This window comes from Corella eumyota, chromosome 6, assembly GCF_963082875.1.
Source record: "Corella eumyota chromosome 6, kaCorEumy4.1, whole genome shotgun sequence".
NCBI lineage: Eukaryota > Metazoa > Chordata > Ascidiacea > Phlebobranchia > Corellidae > Corella > Corella eumyota.
In genome coordinates, this window is record NC_137495.1 from 156705 (window position 1) to 178676 (window position 21972).

The window sequence follows — 21972 nt, forward strand, 5'->3', positions numbered from 1 at the left end:
CTATTTTCTACCATTCATCTGTTAATAGAAGACGCTTTAAAAAAGTTCTCACTAAAAACTGGCTGCTCGTAATATGGTTGCAACATACGTAATATTGCGCACTACAACCGATGATTTTTATTTAATTTATTTAAAATAATAAAAATATTTCGTTAATTACTAATTGATTAACTAACATAAATAAAAAAAACGTACTATGATTTTTAATTTAACTACGTTTAAAGCCGGTCGTAAGTGGGCAGCAGGGAGCTATAATTTATTGCGGGCGTAATAAAAAAACAAATTTCAACATTTTTGTTCCGCGGTTTATTTAACAATTTAGGCGAGCCTAGAATAGACGAGTTTTATTCTGTAACAAAAACCTTTCTATGACATCATATTGAAACGTTTATAATCTCACAATAAGATATTTAATAAGTAAAAGTTAAAGTCAGTAACTTAAAAGTGAAAGAAAAAGAATTCAGTTGATTTAACGAAAGAATTAAGAAAGTTTAACAAGAAACTTTCTAGTTTAATAAAACTCCATATTTTTCTGGGTTTTAAATTAAATAAAAACCTTATTCAGAAATAACATAAACCCTACTAACTCTTAACCTTTTAAAGACTTTAAAAATTGCCTGAATGCGTTTTAGAATTTAATGGAAATTTTGAAAGGGTTTAAAAACAACGATTTAATTTTACAACTTGTTGACAGAGCAACTTTGAATTTGCTTTTGGTGGCGATTTACGAGCGTCTCGTGCAATCTACTCTGTGACGTCACATATACATTAAATATTACGTCACTAACAGAACAAAAAGGGGCTCGCGCATACATATAGAATATTAAAAGTTCACGACTTTTATGACGTCATTAAAGTCTAGGCGAAAAGTCGCAAGACCACAAAGCGTATTAGGAAGGCATTGTGACGTAACAGGTGGCCATTTAAGCTCCGAATTCCTCGGCACGCTTCGATGATCGACAGCTATATCAACACACCTGTATATTGTTACGTCACAAAACCTTTAGTTAAATACTTATTTAGTTCTCTAGATTATGACATCACGATTAGTTTGTAAGTGACGTCATCAGTGCTCTGGTGTGACGTAAAAGAGATAGAAATTGTTTTTAAAATGTTAAACGGAAATTACACACTGATATTTTTAACAATTTGGATTGTGACGTCACTTATTTGGATTGATGACGTCACGGGAAAACGCTCGAAGTTTCCGAAGAACATCGACTCGAAAGTTGAGGTGCGAATGTTAAGCTTTTAATCACAAAAATCCTTGATATTTATGACGTCACTAACGCTTATATTATGACGTAGACGATGTTGCGGGACGAGCGGTCAAAGCAGTGCAACGTCCAACAATGCACGAGGAGCGATCGAACGAGGAGGAGTTATTGTGGTAGCGACGGACGAACTTTTCATAATTTGTGCTCAGCTCGAAGAGCGAAATGTTACGACCCAATGCTCTCCTACACAAGAGGAAAGTGTAAAGGTAACTGTGACGTCACCATGTTGCGCCATATTGTGACGTCATATTGTCGGTTATTTTGCTTCGAAATATTCTTGGTTCTGGGTTAATTAGTTTTTTTTATTTAAATTAATACTTCAGTAAAAGTTTCTAGAACAAACAGATTGTGACGTCATGGATTAGTAATTCAACTTAAAATAAAGGAGTTCATTGTTTGAGGCAGCGTCGAAGTGAAATTATGACGTCACAAACAAGGTTGAGGTTTAGTCTGAAGCGATCGCTGGCGACAATTTAGCCCACAGGGGGAATTCCCCGCAATCGTGATCAATCGACCGGAAAATTATTTTCCAATTATTTCCACGCTTGAGCGGTCACGCCTTAAAAGCTTTTTAATTAATTTTTGGCCCTCATTAATTTTTAATTTTTTAATTTAATTTTCTCCAATTTACTTTTTCGTCGCTTTTTTATCTCGAATATTTTTAAAATATTATCTGTGATGTTATATGACGTCACAGTAACGCATATAACATCACAGTAATTTATTGTTTATGACGTCACAGTCATTTATTGTGTTTTTGTATGACGTCACAGTAACGAAGTGTCTTCGAGCGCGGAAACACGCTATCAGAAAGCAACAAATAATGAGTCGAAGTTCGTTCTACGTTCCGACTTGCAACAGCGAAGGTTATTATGACGTCATGCAATGCAACAATGACGTCGATTATTGTTGGTGTGTGACGTCAGAAGGAAAACCAATCGTGGACAGCGTCGTGAAGCAAAGTTTGGGGGAACCACCGTGTGTGAACCACACTGAAGGTTTTTTATAAAGTTTTAACATATTTGCACAACGTGGGGTTGCAAGTTTAATTCCTACTGCCGGCACAAGTTAATAAATAATTGGGGACAACATCAGTTTATATGTTTGTTGTTCATTTTACCAAAACTGATCAAAATAGGTTGCCCGGCAAGGATCAAACCTAGGACCTAAAGTTTTACGCCCGATAGGGACAAACTCAGGACCTTATATCTACCGCACGGTAAGGATCGAACCAAGAACCTTGCGTCCTAGGTACAGCAGTGAAACCGAATACTTAAATCTGTGTTCAACAAACCTCGCAGATTTTGAAACATTGCAAAAACTTTCACTTTTGGTTAATTAAAATTTTCCAAATTTCTCTTAAAATGTGAAGTTCATGCTTAGTTAACGACAAGCCACGCGAGACTAATTATGACGGATCGCGCTGTTTGTGACGTCACAACCAAAAAACAAAATTTTTAATTTTGAAATGTTAATATTAAATAAACGACAGCTGGCCATTGTTATAAGATTTCTATAGAATCTCAAATATTAAACCAGGTGCCAGGTGTTTTAATTTCCTATATGACGTCATAATATGTTTAGGTACGAGGCAGATGCAACCGCGATCGACAAGTAAGTACGTTTCGAGTTTTAATTATTTAAGTTATTTAAAACAAAGCATTGCAATAATTACTAACTCATGCACAACATCGCTGATTAATGACGTAATCGTTTACATGATTGCGTCATAAAAGTGTTCTTAAAGTTGTAATTAACACGTCACAATGTTTGTTTGTTATTTTATCTAAATTCCGCTTACGTTTGGCGACAAATTTCAATAAATGTATAAATTTTGATGACGTCACTAGTTAAATTGTGACGTCATACGTTATGTAAAGAGGATAATAGTTCCGCCATGACGTCACTAACCGTCTTTTTGTTTAGAAATTTGTCCAACTCGGGAGATTTCTCCTCTTCTGATAATCATCGCAAATCTTGCTCTCGAACGCCATCCCGTGAGTGAAAATTTTCGTTCCAACAAATTTTAAAATTCAACTTTACACAAGAATTAGTTTTTAACTCTTTATGTTCCTGGTTGACAATAAAATTTTATTATTTTGATTGACAGAAATGTTTTAAATATTTTGATTGACAGGAGGTTTCTTTGTTGGAAGCTGTGACGTCACTATTTAAACAAATCGACGAAGATTCGGTAAAATAGTTGTTGTATTATCACGATTGTTTAATTATAAAGTGTCACGTATTGTGACGTCATATGTAACATGTGACGTCATAAACACAGTATTTATATATGACGTCATAGAACAACCTGGTGAGTTCGAGGGAGTTGAAGAAGTTTTTGCGCGAAATAAAATCGAGCGAGTGCACGACCCAATTGTTGTCGGTTTGTGACGAAGACTCGAGCAGGAAAGTTAACCGAGATGAGTGGAACAACTGCGTCGTAACTGCAGGTGACGTCACTATCTATTATATATGACGTCACTATATATTTACAGTTAAAGTTGTGACGTCATAATTGTGTTTTTAGCGACTCAAGCGGACGAGGAAAGGACGATTACGCAGACGACTGCCAACGTTCGAATTTTCGGTAAGTGACGTTATACTTCATAACATATATTCAATAATGACGTCACAATCTATTACAGTGCCCGGGGATTCGTGTGCAGCGGGGAAGAAAGAAATTCTGAGCAAACTTGAAACGAATTTGAAGAAAGTTTACAAACGAGCAAATGTAAGGAAATAAATTATCAGGAAAACTAGAACAAAAATAATTTCATTTAATTTCAGACTGTTACGTCATCGGAAACAGTATTGTCTGCCGCTGTGATGTGGAACTTTAATCGCCTCGACGTCGATCACGTGGGTACAATCATTATAACAATACTTGTGACGTAATAATGATCTTATTATTTGTTCAGAATTCGGTTTTGTCCTTAAGCGAAGTTGAAAGTTTGCGGCGGAAATACCGGAAGAAAATATCGCGTGAATGTTTTATGAAGCTTTGTGACACAAACAATGACGAAAACGTGACGTCATCGGAGTGGCAATACTGTTTCATTAAAAGTAAGTGTGCGAAACATGATTGGTTGAACCCAAGTAACAAATAATTAAATGTTTAGACGAAGGACACAATTGCGCGGCTGAGAGGTTGCAAACCGAGCTGAGGAACGATGAGCGGCAATATATTCCCGAGTGTCAAGGTAACGACCACTTATTTCAACCCTAGTAGTAACAACATATCATAACTGATGTCATTATTTGGCAATGAGGCAAATGTTGTGTTAGGGTTCGTAGTTGGGGATGGTAACTATGGTAACAACCCTTTTAAGGACAAACTTTCTTTTTAGCTGAGAACCCATCGTTGTGGGAGGAAGTTCAATGTCTTGACTTCACCTCCTACTGTTGGTGCACGAGTCCGGATACAGGGAGGCCGATATCAGGGACATCCAGGAAGTGAGTTAAGACTTATTTGTTGGGGGGAGTTGGGTGTTTATGGTAATCGTGTTTTTGTTCTCAAGAAACGAGAGACCTGACTGCTCGAATATAGAAAAAGGCACGAGGCCGGAGGAGAGAATCGAAGAAGAAATAGAAGAAGAGTTTGTGTTACAGTTGACCGGTTGCAAGAAACCGCAAATATTTTTGGAAACACTAAGAACTTCTTTTAATATGACGACAAACGACGAAAGGTTTATGACGTCATATTAACAAAAGAATTAAACTTTAAAACCATTTTGTAAAAAAATTTAATTATTTGAAATTAATCTAAGTATGACGTCACAATATTGTTTTATAGTGACGTCACGCGCTTCTACGCGAGGATTGACAGGAACAATGACGAAACAATCAACAAGAAGGAAATGCGAAAAGTTTTCCCGATTTTGGGGCGACAGAAATTTTTAAAACAATGTTTGAGAATATTCGCCAAAACTTGCGATTTCGATAAAAACAAAAAGTTGGAAAAAAGCGAGTTTCAAAAGTGTATTACGTCATCACGATTGCTGACGTCACTACCAATCACGCGTAAGTTTTATTTTAGTTAAGTAAATTAATTTGTTGCCATTTTTTTGGTAAAAGTTTTGATGAAAGGTTAACACTGGCTCCAAGGTCAAACAAATTGACATTGACGCAAGTTGTACCCCAGACCGAGATGCACTGGGTATGAGGGTAAAAGAGCTTGTTATTGGCGGGATTTAAACCACAGGCCTTTGGTTTAAAACAATTACTTAATCAGTAAACCCATCAGACTTAATTTATTTTTGACTCGAGCCATTTTGGTTCGTGGTCCGACACCATGACGTCATAACCCGACTCTATCTTAAACTTATATTTTAATCTGAATTTTATCTTTAGCGCCATCTAACCGTGGAAGGAATCCGCTTATGGTCGGCGACAGCTATTGAACCCATTGTTAAAACAATTATCTATTGTTGATGTAACATGGTTCCCCATTGTTAAACATTGTAGATTTAGTTTCGCGCATTTGTTGTTTGTAAATTCTATTTTATTGCATTAAATTCTTTTTATTTTAACTTTTCGTGTTTTTTTTAATTAAATCCAAATAATCACGTACATATAACGTCACAATAACCGCTTCGCGACTCAATATATTCGACAAAGTAACGAAAATTAATTAAAACTCGCTAAATCTGAACAAACAAGGCTGGTATTTACTTAAAACTTGGATTTTACGCCCGAAAAATCAACAAAATTTATAGTTCCAAGATTCTCGCTCGCTCTACGATTACTTCACGACTTGATAGCCACAAAGTGAAGTCAGTTTTAGATATTGTATCGAAATTAACTGAGTAACAAAAAAGCGCAAGTTTTATAATTAGTGGATGTTAATGAACTGACCCAAGTTTAAAAGTCAGCACAAGTTTAAAAGTCAGCACAAGCTTTACAATCAAGACTACTTATAAATAGCGAGTAGTTCTAGTTGTAATATTCTAAAAAGTTTAAAAATAATTATCTTTCCTGGCGGTAAATCGGGTTTAAAAACAAACACATTAACCTTCAATTGAATAGTTAAGAGTTGACTTCACGACCTGATACGTCATTATCTCAATAATTTCTTTACAGAAACAAAATAATGATAAAAACATTTTTGTTACTCACCCTCCTCGCGGTGGGATTGTGTTCGAATTATGACCCGGATGACGTCATGAATGAACTAGCTCGTGACGTCATCAGACAAATCGGCGAGCTGAAACACGTTTCGTTGACCTTCGATGAACTTTTACATCACAATGAAAAGGTGAGTGACGTCACATTAATAGGTGAGCCAAGAGTTGTTTTATTATGACGTCACTTGTTTGTAACAGACGAAGTACGATTCAACCAAAGCGGATCACGTGACTCGAATCTTGCTTCGCATAAGTGCCCACGACAGTGATGACGTCACAATCATGTGTAACGCGGTCGTGTCGATCCCTCAGAATTATGGAACAATGAAATTAGAAAAGTTTGATTGTGACGTTCCAATGAACCGAAGATCCGGCGATGACGAATGCACTGAAGATGAAAAGATGGTTTGTGACGTCATAACAGTATATTAACTAACGCTAAATTCTAATTACGCCCCACTTACATTATGACATCACACAGAAACTGAGAAAAGCGGCAATGGAGAAAATAAATTCGGATTTGGACGCTTCGAACGCGATGTTGGACTTTCCAGGGATGCCGTCGTTCCAACAACCCCACCACGTGTTCGACCATGTGGAGAGGTGCACCAAGGTCACAAGTCAAGGTGGGGTCGAGTTCAAGTTGGAGGTCAAAGCTCATCAAGATAAAACGGTGAGAAAATGTTTTCTGTGGAAATATGATCAGTGATTTAAACCTGTTTTAACAAATATTTCACTGGGCTGTTGTAAAGTGTTTAAGCTAAAGTAAGGGGCTCAAGGTCTAAAAGAAGCTCAAGAGCTAATAGAGTGGCATTGGTGTGGTTTGAACCCAAAACCTCTCGGCTTGTGATCAAATGCGATGGTCTGTAAACCACAAAACCGAACTTTACACAACTTTCCGTCGTTTTAACAAATTTTTCTTTTTAGGAAGAAAATTGTGTAATCAGAGTATTTCAAGACAACTCGGGGCATTACGATGTCACACAGAATCAGTGTCAAGGCAACAACAGCGACCAGTGACGTTATCATTTTCTGTTTCTTCATAATTTTCCTGCTTAATTTCCTGTTTGTAAAAAAATAAAAATAAAGAAAATAATTTTTATTGAAACGAACGAAGTTTGGCAATTTAACAATCTTTATACTATCTGCGCATAAAACAAACACTATGACGTCATATAAGCACCTTCTATAAATAATATCGACATAATTAAAAAAAATAATTTAACACGTGGCCTTAGTTTTGTGATGTCATAAACTCTAACAATTTACGAATAATGACATCACATTTAACAATAAACATTATAATATCATAATAGGATATAAATCTCAGTGAAACAAGGCAGTGTGACGTCACAGTTAATATAACAATGAAGAAAATGACACAAAAGAGTCTTCTATATAAATCCATCTATGAACAAATAGAAACAAAAATAATTTTGCACACGTGGAATGTTTAACAACTTTACATAAATGTTTTAATATTCACCAAAAGTGCCCCTAATTTGCATAAGTTACCACAACCAATGTCACTAAAGCTATAACAAGACATATAATACATTGCACAAATAAACAAGCAATATAACTACAGAAAGTAAGAAACATTTCTCCAATATTCTAACATGGAAAAGCACAAGTGAAATGTCCTTCACACAACAGTGGTTCCATCAGGTTGAAGGTTAAATGAAGGTTACAAGGTGACTGTAGAAAAAGCAGCTGCCAGTCTTAAGGGTGAAGGGGGCTCTTTATGGCTCTCAGGGGGGGTAATTTTGCCCTCTGTAAAAATTACAAAACACATTTATAATTTTGGAGATGGAGTCCATTTAACCAAAGATTTATGAAATTAATCTAAAATTACTTTAATTTAAAAACAACCGTCTACCTTCATCCGTCGACAGAAACGAATCCGGAGATGAATTTGAAGAAATTGAAGTCGTTCCGTTCGGCAAAGTAATCACACTCACACTAATCCTTCTCCTTTGGTGCAAGTTAATATGGGAACCATCCTGGTAGGGACCATTTATTTGCTGGTTTGAGCCACTCATCTGTTGGTACAAACCAGTCTGCAGGTAGTTACCATTTATTTGCTGGTTGTTACTTATTTGGTTTGAAATGGTTTGGTGGTGTGTTACCAATGAACCACTCATAGAATGGTGTTTTGGAATCAGTTCAAGACTAGAATGGTGTTCTAGACCCAACTGGTTCTTTTTTATGACATCATGTTGGTTGTTGATGGTGTTTTGTTGGTAAAAAGATTCTGGTTGCGATCTACAACGTCGAATATCACTCACAAATGGTTCAAATGGATGGTACAAAAATGGTGTTTCATAACAACCAGATTTATCTCCATATGGTTCAGAATGTTTCATAAACGGTTTAATTTCAGATGGTTGGTGTTTCGAAGATGGTGTAGAACCAGTTTTATCCAAATATGGTTCAATGGTTGATTGGTATTGAGCGTAACTTTGAGCGTAGTCAGTTCCAAAATTCGAACAAATTGGTGGAGTTTGGAGTTTGTCCTTACAGAGGGGAAACACCCCGTGGTATTCTCCTGATCTAGGATCTTTAATTTTGTCAATTTCCTTAGGTTTCCGAGGCTGTAAAACAAAAAACAAATAATAAAAGCAAAGATAAACCCTCTAATAACTCACATAAAGACCATCACTTATAAGTATGTCAATCAGGCCTTACCAAATAAACATCAAAATACTAAACTTTAAGCCTAAATATTTTAAAAATTGTCCAAACACAAAACTTACTGAGACATTGTTGTTTATGATCTCCTGTAGTGGAGGTGGTTTCCCTGCAGGTAGTTTCCCTTCCTTTGTTGACAAAATATTTGTTGTTATTGGACCTGTGAGAGGGCCATCTACAAGAAAAATATTATTTGTTTAAAATTAGTCTTAAATAAGAAAGCTACAGCATGGAAGCAGTGGGAATTGAACCAAAGACCTTATGTAGTAAAGCTTAGTATTTAAACCAATACAACTGGTCAATTAATCCAAAGTAACAAACAAGCCTTACTCAATTTTATGGCTGTTTAAAAAACAAAATTACCTACTTAATTAGTAAATAAGATAAAAAAAATAAATTATCAAAGTTTTAAACATCTCACGTTTCATGTGGTTCCTTAGAAGCAAAGTCTTCTTAATCCCAAACCCTTTCACCACCAGCACAAGTGTTAATGCCCTCAACATCCCTTCATTCGTCCTGAATCCATGTTTCTCGGGGTTTAAGGGTTCACCATACGCTTGCTTATAGGCTTGGTTGAACTCACTAAAAGTATGAAAGTTATAAATTTTTTTTTAAATTAAATTTAAAATTGCGTTTTTGGTACAAATTCTCATATAGAATAACATGAAGTTATTACCCCAATGTCATGAGCCCTTCGTGCTGCAACAAAATATTCCGAATCTTTTTAGCTTGTTTGTAGATCGGCTTCAAACTTAGAACGTTCTCAGTGCTCACTTCAGTGAACTAAACAACAAACAAGTTACAAGCCTTGTACATCATTAATTTCATGGGTTTAATTTACTATGATGTAATAATGCATTTTAAATCACAATTACAAAGTAAGTTGTGGGTAATGGAGAAAAAGATCATTTTTATTTATTAGGTTAGGACAAGCAAGTTAAAGTCGGATAGTAGCAATTTAATAATAAATTTCTATCAACCAACCTTAACAATACCAGACAGAGCCTTCTTTATGACATCACAGAGAGACAGATACCCATAATTATGAGGTAATATATCCTCATTATAACGATCAATATAATATTGATGAAGAGATTCAAAATCAAATTTCTTGAGCTTGGAATCCAGGAGTAAGACAAGAAGTTGGATGGTTAACAATCTGAGAGGTTTACGCTCGGTTTGTTGGATGATTATTTCTCCATTCGTGTCCTGGGTCATCTAAGTTATTAAATATAATTTTTAATAAAGTATTGCCAGTGCTGAAGTTGAAAATTTGTTGCCATTTATGGACCCTGAGTTGGATTCTAACTGACAACTTGTTATTGCTTCATTAGTAACATCTAAGGTACTAAGTTTAATTCCCACAGCTGTCATGTTCTTTCATATTTAATTATAACCTGCAAACTACTGAAATTATTTTGATTTATAAAGTGAAGACTAAAGATCCAAAATTTAATAATTTTGTTGAAAAAAATTTAGAACTTTAAAGAAACCCTGGCCAATACCAAATTTACCTTAACAGCATGTGAGAGCTTGGAAACTAGTTGTTGAATATTTGAACAATCGAAGTATTTGGGAACGAGAGGAAAGCCGTATTTGCGAGAGAACATGGATTGTAACCTATAAAACAAAAAAACAAAAATCTTACTAGCAATATCTTACTCTAGAATGTTACAACATACCAACAGCGGGTATCGGGTTAAAAAAATTTTACAAAACTTTTATTTGTTTTTCACTTATTATTCATTTTGACGAAAGGTTCTCACAAAGACTCACCTGCTTAAAGGGACCCCTAGTGGTTGTTCACCATCCTCCACACCACTCACATGGTGTCGCAGTAGAGCAATAACTTGTGAGGATAAAACTTTAATTTGTTCGCTTTCACATAGTTGAAGATATTTCTCCCCGTCTAGTTCAACAACCTTAACATTTAAAATATTTGGTTTTTATACAAACACCAAACACATAACCAACATTATTGTGTTGTGGTTAGAAAACTTTACTTCATGAGATCGTGGGTTCAATCCCCACTGCTTTTATGCTGTAGCGCCCTTGAGTAAGGCGCTATAAACAATATGAACTCATGCTGAGCCACCACTTAATCAGTAGTTGAATTATTTGGCAATTATAATCTATATATTATCCCAAACTGACACAGGCAACTCAAGACTGGGTTGGAGTAACTGATGTTACTCTATGTTTATGATCTTCCCACATCGAGGATAAAGATATACACAAAATATTAAAAAAAAACTTTTTTAAAACCAAAAAATGTTTAACACAGGTCCAAATAGTTACACTAGTTGGTCTCAAAAAATAAACCTCAAACCAAATACCTTGATGACAGTTGTAAGAGATTCAAATAAGTCGAGCAACTTGTTAAAGCCATATTTACTGAGCTTACACTGCCGACCATATTGCCGGTGATACGAAGGAACAAACTCCGTGAAACTGATTCGATGATCGGGTCTCAACTTCAGGATCTCAACAACTTCCAGGGAGAAAGTTTCAGTGTTTTCAACCTCTTCAGGGGTCCGGACTTAAAATTTGAAAAAAAAGTGATATCAAAAATAAATTACATTTGTTAACTTAAATAACTTATTGATGCAATAACCTAATCAAAAGAATCAAAATTTTTTTTAAATATATTTATTCTCAAAGTGAAGGTCAACTTCACAACCTAAACATAGAGTAACAACTGTAACTCTGACCCAGTTTATAAAATAAAATATTAAAGAATCTAACTTACTTAAGCTAACATTTTAAACATGAACTAGCATTAAAAGGATTTTTTACAATCAAGGTCAAACAGAAACAAAAAAAACACAAGAAAATTAATCACCCATAAAATAATAATACATTATTACTGTTAAACAAAATAGTATACTAATAATAAAACTATTTTTATCCCCTCCAAAAAATGTTTATACTTAAACGTAGAAAACTTGGAGTTACCTCTAGTGGGCAGTGAGAGCACAATGTTGTCACCACTCCCGTTAACGAGGATATTTCCCTCCGGAATATCATCCAGAATATCGGTCAAAACACTTACTCCGTAATCTCTTAACTTCCAAGCTCGGTCAAAACTTCTGTGATGTCATAACAAGTTGTATTGAAAAGCTAGTTAATTACTAATTAAGAAATAATTAATTAAAATTAAACTAACTTGAAGTACATGTCGGGCAGCTGTGCCACTAAAATTGCTCGATCCGGAGAAGTTTTAAGAATTTTGGTAATTTCGAGGACAAATCTCTTGACCTGAGCTCGATGTGTCAATGTCACCATCTTGTGGTCACCTGTTCCGATTATCTGCAAGGATAAATATTAATTATTTAGTTTGCTGATTGGTTTTTGACTTAGCAGAAGTTTAGAGCATATAAACGGCCTTACTCAAGAATAGCTTGATTCAGCATGGAAGCAGTGGGAATTAAACCCAATACCTTGTGTACACCATGCTGTCATATACCTCAAGGTTACTCAAGGTTATTGTGTGCTAAACATTTTAACTTCCATTAAAATCAAATTATTTTTAACTTTAAAACATAAAAGACATTTTTGTGGGCAGCAATCCAAATAATTCGATCACGAAATATTTAAAAACTTTTATCAGCGTTAAAACAAGTTTAAAAACATAAAATAAATTAAACCTGTGTTGATACAACAACATCAAAGTTAAAACCTTTATTCATTGAATTAAAATGGTTTTAGTTTATATAAGAGCAGGTGGTAATGGGAAATTGTTTAGTTAATTTCTATTAATATTTCACATCAATAAAATCTTTGTTGGTTTAAAAATAAGTCAAATCGTATTTAAGAAAAATTCAAAGAATATTTTGATAAATCACTAAAATGGTAGGTTGGGTGTTTAATATTATGTTTAAATCGAAAGTTATTTTATTTTCTGTGTTTTACAGAAGTTGATGCTGTTAGTTCTGGTTGGGGTTGTTATAAACTGTAAGAGTCAAACATTAAACAAGGTTAGATTTTAATTCTTAATTATATTTGTTTAAATTTAATAATTTAAAAGATTTTTAAACTTGTAACCATAAGATTTACTAACTGTACAGCCAAATTAATTTAACTAAATAATGTTTCATCTACATAAAAGTATTTTGGTTCGGTCAAATTAAATTTTTAATACTTTAACTTTTATACTTTGACTTTTCTAGTACTGTCCCTTCACTGTTGAGCAATGTAAAACTGAGCCTTACAACAAACTAAAATCATGCCAACTTCAAAACCAGCAACCTGAAAAACTTGCCCAACTATCTGAACAATATTTGTGCCAGTACAAAGACACTTTCATCAACAACACTGTACAAGGTAAGATGTTTAATTATTATAATCTAGTTGAATGTCTTGAAAGCTACATTTTCATTGTTGTGCGGTAAGAACACTTGCTACTCCACACATGGGGTCATGGGTTTAATCTCCATTGATCTCATACTGTAGCGCCCTTGAGTAAGGCGCTATAAACGGTATGAACTCCTGCTGAGCCAGCACTTAATCAGCAGCATAATTATCAGGCAATTATAATCCATAATATCCAAAACTGCCACAGGCAACTCGAAACTGGGTTGGAGTAACTGTTGTTACTCTATGTTTAAGTCGCGCATTCTACTTTCCCACATCAACGATAAAGATATAAACAAAAAAAAAATATACGCCCCTTATATTTTACCCTTAAGGGCTTTTAATTGAACACACAATATCATCCACTCAGCTCCCTTTTATAAACTTAATGACCATGGAATACAAACAAAATTAACACAAACTGATTACAGACCGTACAAAGAGGTCGGCCTACTGCAACGTATGCACCGACAACGTTTACTTCCATGTTGTTTACATGGCAGAGGATGCCCAATATGGAACTAATGAAATGATGGAGTTTGTACACAACCCAGGTTACAACAACTTTCTATAACTTCATATAACTAACTTTAATGGGACTACTGACAAATTATCAGAAATGACATTTTACTTATAAAAAACTATTCCTGTTGACTAGCTATAGCCTAACCTTCTCTAGAAAATGCTTTTAAATTCCTGGTAAAATATAAACCTAAATTTCAGTAAAAACTTTGTTTTTTAATTTTCCTTTAGAACTACCTTAAGCTATTTAATTTTTAAACACTATTTATGTTGCCATAACAACACATTTGACCTTTACAGCTGAAAACAGATACCAGAGGTTAAGGGTCGAGGAATGTAACGAGGGGTCACAGTTTCAAGGTCAAGGTCAAACCCACACATGTACCCAACAAATGGTGGAGTTCACGGCAGCCGTTTATTACAACCCAGCTACTTACGACGTGAGGGTTCAACAAGTCAGATACCCCGCCAGTTGTGGGTTAGTGTACCAGAACTGCTTTTAGTCGGGGTTATTGGGGGTGACAGACATTTTAGAGGGTTTTAGAGGGGTGAAGATTTTTATATGGCTTTATTAGTGATGTTGTATATATAGTTTAATGGAAGAAAGCTAATTTAAAAATAATTTAAATTTCATGAAAATTTGTTCCTTTTAGTTTTATTTTAAAGATTTTCAACGTGACCAAATTAATTTTGTATTTTGTGTAGTTAAATATTCACTTGTGTACACTCTTACATCTAACCATGCTAATCTTAATGCTTTGATAAATAAAAGTTTAAAATTGTACAAAATACCTGGGCAACATGAGGAATTGAGGATAAAGTCTCGTTCACATCCACACAAAGGTTACGACCAAAATGTGAAGCATAATATTTCTTGAAATCTTTGCATACCACCGCACAATAAGGGAAACACTGTAAAATAATTAGTTGGAAACACTGTAAAATAATTAGTTGAAAACACTGTAAATTATTATTTGGAAACACTGAAAAATATTTGTTTGGAAACACAGTAAAAATAATTGTTTGGAAACACTGTAAAATAATTTTTTGGAAACACTGAAAAATAAATATTGGAATCACTGAAATAATATTAAGATTTTTACCCATATACCTATGGTGCAAAGTTTTAAAATTTAAAATATTTACTTTCAAGAAGTTGACAATTTCACGAGAGAGAGAAACAAGATTTGAGGATTTTGATCGACTCGAGCTCGAAGCCTCACTCGCCGTGTCTGAGTCTAAATAAAAAACTCAATATAAGTTAACTCGATAAAAAAAAAAGATTCTTAAATTGTTTTGTGGCTAAAAAAATTTAAACTCACAATTATCATTGCTGGGTTGCGTCCAAACAATGACTTTATCCTCATTTATCTGGACCCCAGGAACATACGACACCTGGTGGTGGAAATAAACCCCACTTTGGTCGTTTATCGGGTAAGGAAAACTCCCAAATTCTGCCTCATAACAGAACTCAAAACTAAAAAAATATTCAAATAAATAACTAACATCGCTACCACTATGACATCACAAACTCACCCATCCATATAAACAGCACCATCATGCATGTGCAGCAGAGCATGAAGTTTCGCTGAAAACTCACGCAGTCCAATCTCGATTTTTAACAATCCATCTCTCTTGTGCCACCTAGTAAGAACAATAACAAGTTTAAAATTAACACAAAAGTTGTTGTCATGACAGAAGGCAGATTTTAATAATTTTTAAATTTAATTCACTTTTACCTTTGATTTGGTGGAAAATGCTTGAGGCAGACTTTGGGATCTGTCCCTCTATTACAACTGAAAACATAAGTAATAAATTTAAAGGGTAATACATCACGCCTGACAATACAATCGTGCATGACACAATAACAAAACAAGTATTAAAAATATCCCCACCTTGTGTTGAAGATGTAAACATTTGATTTATCCTCAAATATTCGGACAACATCAGGCATTTCATAAAGTTCTTTTAAGGACAACTTTTTCTGAAAACTGAAAGAAAAAAATTGATATTTAAAGTTCAGATTAAGTTCAAAGAAATAAATATAAAATAAAAGTTTGACAACAACTAATGTTATTTTTTACCTTTGCGAGTAAATTGTTTGAAATTGTTGAAAAGTAATTCCTTCTTCCCCGGTTTCCTTCAACAACGACATCACTTCATTCCTGAAATAAATTCTATTTTAATTGTTTTCCATTAAGTTTAAATATACACAAGTGAGATTTATTAAGTTAGAATTATCACTTAAATTCCAAGGTAGCGTTCGAAAGTAGAATTAAAGTTTTACTCAGTTTTAAACTCTTTTAGACCTAATGGCCTTGCTGATTAACAGGTACCATTAACATGTTACTAAGGATGCTTAGCATACGAAAATAAACCCTGGCATCTAGACTTTCTCAATAATGCTACAACTTATTAGGAATCAAACCAAGAACTTAAGACTTACTTAAGAATAAACATGCCAGCAGTGGGAATCAAACCCAGGACCTGAGGTCTTACTCAAAGATGTCACAACAATTCAGCATTAAAAATTAAACCCAGGACCTCATAAAGATACACGAAACCACAAGTTATACCCAGGTTATCACCAACCTCATGTTGTTGTTATTCTGGGTAATTGTCAACAAAATCCTTTTGCTTCCGATCCTCGTTCGATGAAGTTGTTGAAGAACACATGATGCTCGCTCAATAGAAGGAACTATGACATCACAAACAACTGTGAAGCGATTGTGAGGTCGGATCTGAAGTTTTAAAATCTAAAAAAAAAATTTACAATTAGTTACCAAATTAAAATTAATGACACAAAATATTTCTTGATAAGATTTACCGGTGATATTTTGGAAATAATTTGGTAAATTTTTTGTTGAATTGTTTTTACACCTAGTTGGGCGTCAATGTTGCTGATCGTCACTTGAACATCTAAATTTTATGTTTAAACTTGGGTTAAAAACTATATCACAAAACATTCCTACAGTGGAAATTAGTTCAAAAAGTTTTAATATTGTAATAAGGTCGACTTTAAAGATGCAAACATTAAAAATTTATTAAATGTATTTACTTGATTTATTTGTTGGTTTGGAATGAGTTCCTTTGTGCCTGTTGCTTCCGCTAAAAAAAACATTTTAAAACTTGATAAAATATTTGTGCAAATCAGGTTTCATATTATTTTAATTAATATAAACAAACTGGTATAAATAAGTTAAAATATTACTCACATATTTGGATTTCTTGGCCTGCTCTCTTCATACTAAAAACAAACAAAGTTTAATTAAAAACAAAAAGTAAAGAGTAGCATAAAACAATAACAAAACCCATAAAGAACAACTTTAGGCTTATTATCAGGCAATAAAACCAAGTTACCAACTAAGTTGCCACTATCCAAACTAAGTTAAAACAAAAGCTACAAGTCAGCTTGTATACAGAATAACTCACCTGTTGGTTCCTGTTGTTGTATCTTGGAGTGAAGTGTTTCGAGAGAGCAGAGAGGTCACTTGATCTTCGCTGAACCATGATGATTGACCCCATGACCTCTGACCCTTGTAACCTTCGCATAGCTCGGCGAGCAAGGTCGTCGTTAGGAAATCTAAAATTAAAAATCAGTGTTAACCGAAATTTTTCCACAATTTTTTTGAATACTTTTGGTCAGTTTATTATGTTACCTTATCACTGCAGTGGGTGGAGTGACCTTGGTGACTTGTGAGTGAAAACTCCGAGTCAACTTGTTGAGTTGAGTTAGCATTAGGTTGGGTTCCACATTACGAGGCAAGTTGGATATTATTAGCTGGGACTCACAATTGATTTCCTAAAACAAATTATTTATTTAAAGATTACATCACAACAAAACCTTAAAATTTAGCGTTTTTAAGTAATTTTTGTTTATCTCTGAAAGTCAACTTCATGGCCCTAAACATAGAGTAACATTTGTTACCCCGACCCAGACTTTGAGTTGACTTTGGTAGATTAAAATAATAGTATTTATATTTATAATGTTAATGAAGCCATACTCAATAAAACCATAATGTTTGTAGTGCCTAATTCAGGAAAGTTTTTGTTTAGAAGCAGTTGGAATGGGAATTAAAGTTGAATTTCATTAAATTCATGGAGATCTTAACCAATACTACAGTTATTAGAAGTTAAAACCCTTGCCTTTAGTGGATAAGAGATCGGAATATCTTGAACAAATTCTTCAAACTTGACCGAAGTGTTGGCAACACTGGTCAGTGTTTCCCTCGTGTTTGGAGGATGAATAAGAACAACGAAATATTTGTGACGATATCTCAGATCACTTATCTCCGCCATAAAGTCACAATCACCTAAAATTTAAGTTAAATTTGTTTTATGTAGAAATTACAATAATTAAAAATATTTTAGTATTTATGAAATCAGATTTCGCAACTTTGTAATTAGGTAAATAAGGATAATTAGTAAAATTAACCTTAATGGGTCTATTATATTCTCACAAAAAAGTAAGTAACAAAAGAAATTTACTAACAAACTAGTCAATAAAAGACCAATATTTCTATTGAGAAATGCTTTAAATAATAACACAAACTAGCAGCATATTTTCAAGACACCAATCCCTAACCTGTAATGAGAATAATCGAAGCCGGTGCTTTGTAAGTTTGAGCAAATCTTCGAATACTTTGTCGTAACTTTTCATCGGCTGCATTCTTGGAGTTTGCGTTTACATGAACTACATTCACCTGTAAGTATAAAAACAATATAGTTGGCTTGTTTATTAAAATAAAAAGTATCTGTAAGTTGATATCGTGGCAAAAACATTTGAATTTAAGAAACATGTCATCAGACAAACGTTCATAATTTTGCAATTAAAAACAAAAAGCTGTAAGCATTTGGGGCTAAACTATTATCTATAACACACTGTCTTACATACAAACATAAGTCAAATTAAACAACCAAACACTAGCAAATATAATACATCAACATTCCCACACTACCAACATGTTAAACCAACCAAACAGGAAATAATAAATTTAAACGAGGTCACCTACTTGTGAGTTGTTGAGGTCTTGAACAACTCTTCTTGTTTCTTTGTTGATGTCACAAACAGCCATAAACTCAACCTCTTTATGACCTAACAATAATAAACATTAATCAGCTTTAAAGTTATTTTTTAATTGTAGTGCCGTATAGTAAAACCCTTATTAACAGTATGAACTTTTGCTAAGGAAAAACCGACCTGTAGCATAATTATCGGGCAATTATAATTAATAATATCCCAGACTGGTAAAATCAATTTTAGACTGGATTGGGATAACTGATATTACTCTATGTTTAGGTCGTGAATAATGAGCGCATATAATCAACTTTAATATCTTAAAAATACATACCTTGAAAGAAATGATTTCTTATTTTAAGAACAATTTGCGAAGCTGATTTTCCACATGGAACCGAACAATTCTCGATATCCCAGAACACCCCAATCGGAAACGAGCTTGGTTCCTTCTCATTAGGTGGCACTGGACGGTTCAGCATCTAAGAAAAAATTAAAATTTTATTTTTTTGTTTTTATTTAAATACAGAAGTGTGACAAAAATCTTTAAAAATGTGACAAAAATCTTTAAAAATGTGACAAAAATGTTCAAAATGTGACAAAAATCTTTAAAAATGTGACAAAAATCTTTAAAAATGTGACAAAAATCTTTAAAAATGTGACAAAAATGTTCAAAATGTGACAAAAATCTTTAAAAATGTGACAAAAATGTTCAAAATGTGACAAAAATCTTTAAAAATGTGACAAAAATGTTCAAAATGTGACAAAAATCTTTAAAAATGTGACAAAAATGTTCAAAATATGACAAAAATCTTTAAAAATGTGACAAAAATGTTCAAAATGTGACAAAAATCTTTAAAAATGTGACAAAAATATTTAAAAATGTGACAAAAACCAAACCTCGTGCAGAAGAGAAGTGGGGTTAAAATATAAAGCAAATAAAAGTGAACCCAGAGTTAACTCTTGAACAAATAATTTCTTTAACTTTTGCTCAAACTCAACAAGATTTAAACTTTCTCGACTTAAAGTAAACAATTTCTCCAGCTCTCTACTTCCCTTAAGTGGTGAAAGTGTAGGACTACTTATCCCCGAGTCCCTGTGTGATGATGTCATAATTGAGTCATTATGTGGGGGTGTCATAGAAGCTGTATTGTTATGGTTTTGTGATGTCACATTAACATGATCATCATTTAAAGTGTTGCTTAACTGTGATGTCATAGTAGAGTTTAAACCCAATAAATTTAAATCAATTTGTGATGTCATAATATCATTAACAGAGGTTTGTGATGTCACAGTGACATCATTATGTAAACAAAGTGAATCAACACCACAAGTTTGTGCAAAACTGTTTTTAAACTTTTTTAGTGAAAAGTCATCGGGGGTGAGTAATTTTACCCCATTGCTAAGAGGGTTTAAGGGGGTATCCATGACAACTTGGTGCTTCAAGGTCAAATCATGATTCGAGGATGGGTTCAGGGTCACATTGGACATGGTAAAGTTCTCGGGGTTAAGAGGGACTGGGTTTAAAGGTATGGGAGGGTTCAAGGGTGGGTAAACCTCCTCAACAGGAGGGGACATTAACCACTGGGGGGCATTAGAGTTTCGGGGGTGAATAAATTCCGGGGTAGCAGAGCAAATTGCACCTAAAACAAAAATTAAATTTAAACAAAGCAAAATTGTTAATTGCAACAAATAACTTTAATCTAAACAAAAGTCAAATTGATAACATTTTCTTACCCAAGTTATTGATGGTTGCCGGTAGATTGGTCGGTGTAGCGAGATCCTGCGATAAATTCAAAGGTTGCCAGTGAATGTTTCCCTGAAATTAACAAACTGTTAGTACTACACTAAAACAAAAGATGTTGTAAACATTTAAAATCTATAGTAGTTAAATTAATTATCAGGGGAAAAAGTGCCCTAAGGCAAATAAAGCTGTTATTCGTTTAAAGACGTTGTCATTGTCTGTAAAATCATTGGTATCTTACAATGCCTTGTTACCCACTTTAATGTATGTCTAAATTTTTTAACATTAACAAGATTACAATTTGTAACACTATTGTAAATAAGCATTTGCACATTTTCAAGACAAATTTAGAATGTGCGACCTAAACATAGAGTAACATCAGTTACTCCAACCCAGTTGAGTTGCCTGTGACAGTTTGGGATATTATAGATTATATTTGCCCAATAATTAAGCTACTGATAAAGTGCTGGCTCAGCAGGAGTTCATACCGTTTATAGCGCCTTACTCAAGGACGCTACCGCATGAGAGCAGTGGGGATTAAACCCACGACCTCATGTAGCAAGTGTTTTACACCACGCTGCAGGTGTTACCGTCGAGATCAAATTTAAAAACTCTGTAAACTGCATAAACCACATAACCTGTAATTTATGTTAAAAATATCTGGTGCAACTTACCACAAAATTAACAAAAACTAAAATAGTTTTAGACATTAATTAAAGTTAAATTACTTACTTGTTGGGGAAAAGTGAAAACTTGGGCACAGTTTTGGAGGTTGAAAGGCTCCCGGAACACCTGGAGATTCGGACTCGGTTGGGGAAGAACCGGAATTGGTTGAATCACGAACGAATCTTGAAATCCATGAAAGTTATTCTGTTCCTGGTTCAAATTTTGAGGGTTTAAGCCGCTCATTGTGGCTTGAACTAACTCATTTGATCAAGTATGCAACTATTCAACCAACTTAACTAAAAATATTGCTCTAAAAGTGGTTTAGAAACAATAGCAAGAAGACTTTTTGAAACTGTTGTCTGCGAAAACTTTCTGCAGAAAAGTTTGTTATGATTTTGAGATGCAACCAGGTTGAAACGTTACCTTCTTCACATGTAGATGTCTGAAATGCGATCAAACTATTTTTCATTATCCTCAATTCCGAGCAGCTGTCGTTACTTGATGTGTTTTTTGTTGTTGTAAGATTTTACTAATTAAAACCTAAATAATTGTTTACCCTAAATTAAAAGACTCAGCCTA

At 34.0% G+C, this 21972-nt stretch overlaps 3 protein-coding genes across 3 annotated transcripts; 2 read left to right on the top strand and 1 right to left on the bottom strand.

The window, feature by feature from the left end:
- The first annotated feature begins 512 nt into the window (after positions 1 to 512).
- LOC145754876 (SPARC-related modular calcium-binding protein 2-like) lies at positions 513 to 5838 on the top strand. Its single transcript, XM_082571034.1, has 16 exons — positions 513 to 1234; positions 1309 to 1483; positions 2051 to 2275; positions 2862 to 2891; positions 3204 to 3274; positions 3415 to 3471; positions 3583 to 3730; positions 3808 to 3867; positions 3926 to 4011; positions 4068 to 4139; positions 4199 to 4343; positions 4400 to 4480; positions 4628 to 4733; positions 4799 to 4966; positions 5074 to 5300; positions 5631 to 5838. The coding sequence occupies exons 1-16, from the start codon at positions 1112 to 1114 to the stop codon at positions 5678 to 5680; spliced, it is 1824 nt and encodes a 607-aa protein (XP_082427160.1). The 5' UTR covers positions 513 to 1111; the 3' UTR covers positions 5681 to 5838.
- A 1676-nt stretch (positions 5839 to 7514) lies between these two features.
- LOC145755637 (meiosis regulator and mRNA stability factor 1-like) lies at positions 7515 to 21761 on the bottom strand. The gene is made up of 31 exons (XM_082571884.1): positions 21460 to 21761; positions 20721 to 20802; positions 19884 to 20626; positions 19321 to 19465; positions 18982 to 19064; positions 18555 to 18672; positions 18116 to 18282; positions 17629 to 17771; positions 17402 to 17552; positions 17185 to 17216; positions 17028 to 17077; positions 16797 to 16888; positions 16562 to 16725; positions 16054 to 16134; positions 15865 to 15960; positions 15709 to 15765; positions 15506 to 15613; positions 15292 to 15446; positions 15116 to 15207; positions 14762 to 14881; positions 12261 to 12403; positions 12050 to 12183; positions 11431 to 11633; positions 10871 to 11016; positions 10609 to 10714; positions 10079 to 10312; positions 9771 to 9877; positions 9516 to 9676; positions 9160 to 9269; positions 8283 to 8997; positions 7515 to 8176 (listed from the first exon to the last, which is right to left on the bottom strand). Exons 1-31 carry the CDS (start codon positions 21634 to 21636, stop codon positions 8091 to 8093), a joined length of 5001 nt encoding a protein of 1666 aa, XP_082428010.1. The 5' UTR covers positions 21637 to 21761; the 3' UTR covers positions 7515 to 8090.
- Positions 12944 to 14764, top strand: LOC145754601 (uncharacterized). Its single transcript, XM_082570679.1, has 5 exons — positions 12944 to 12955; positions 13009 to 13071; positions 13264 to 13417; positions 13879 to 14001; positions 14270 to 14764. Exons 1-5 carry the CDS (start codon positions 12944 to 12946, stop codon positions 14470 to 14472), a joined length of 555 nt encoding a protein of 184 aa, XP_082426805.1. The 3' UTR covers positions 14473 to 14764.
- Positions 21762 to 21972: the final 211 nt, after the last annotated feature.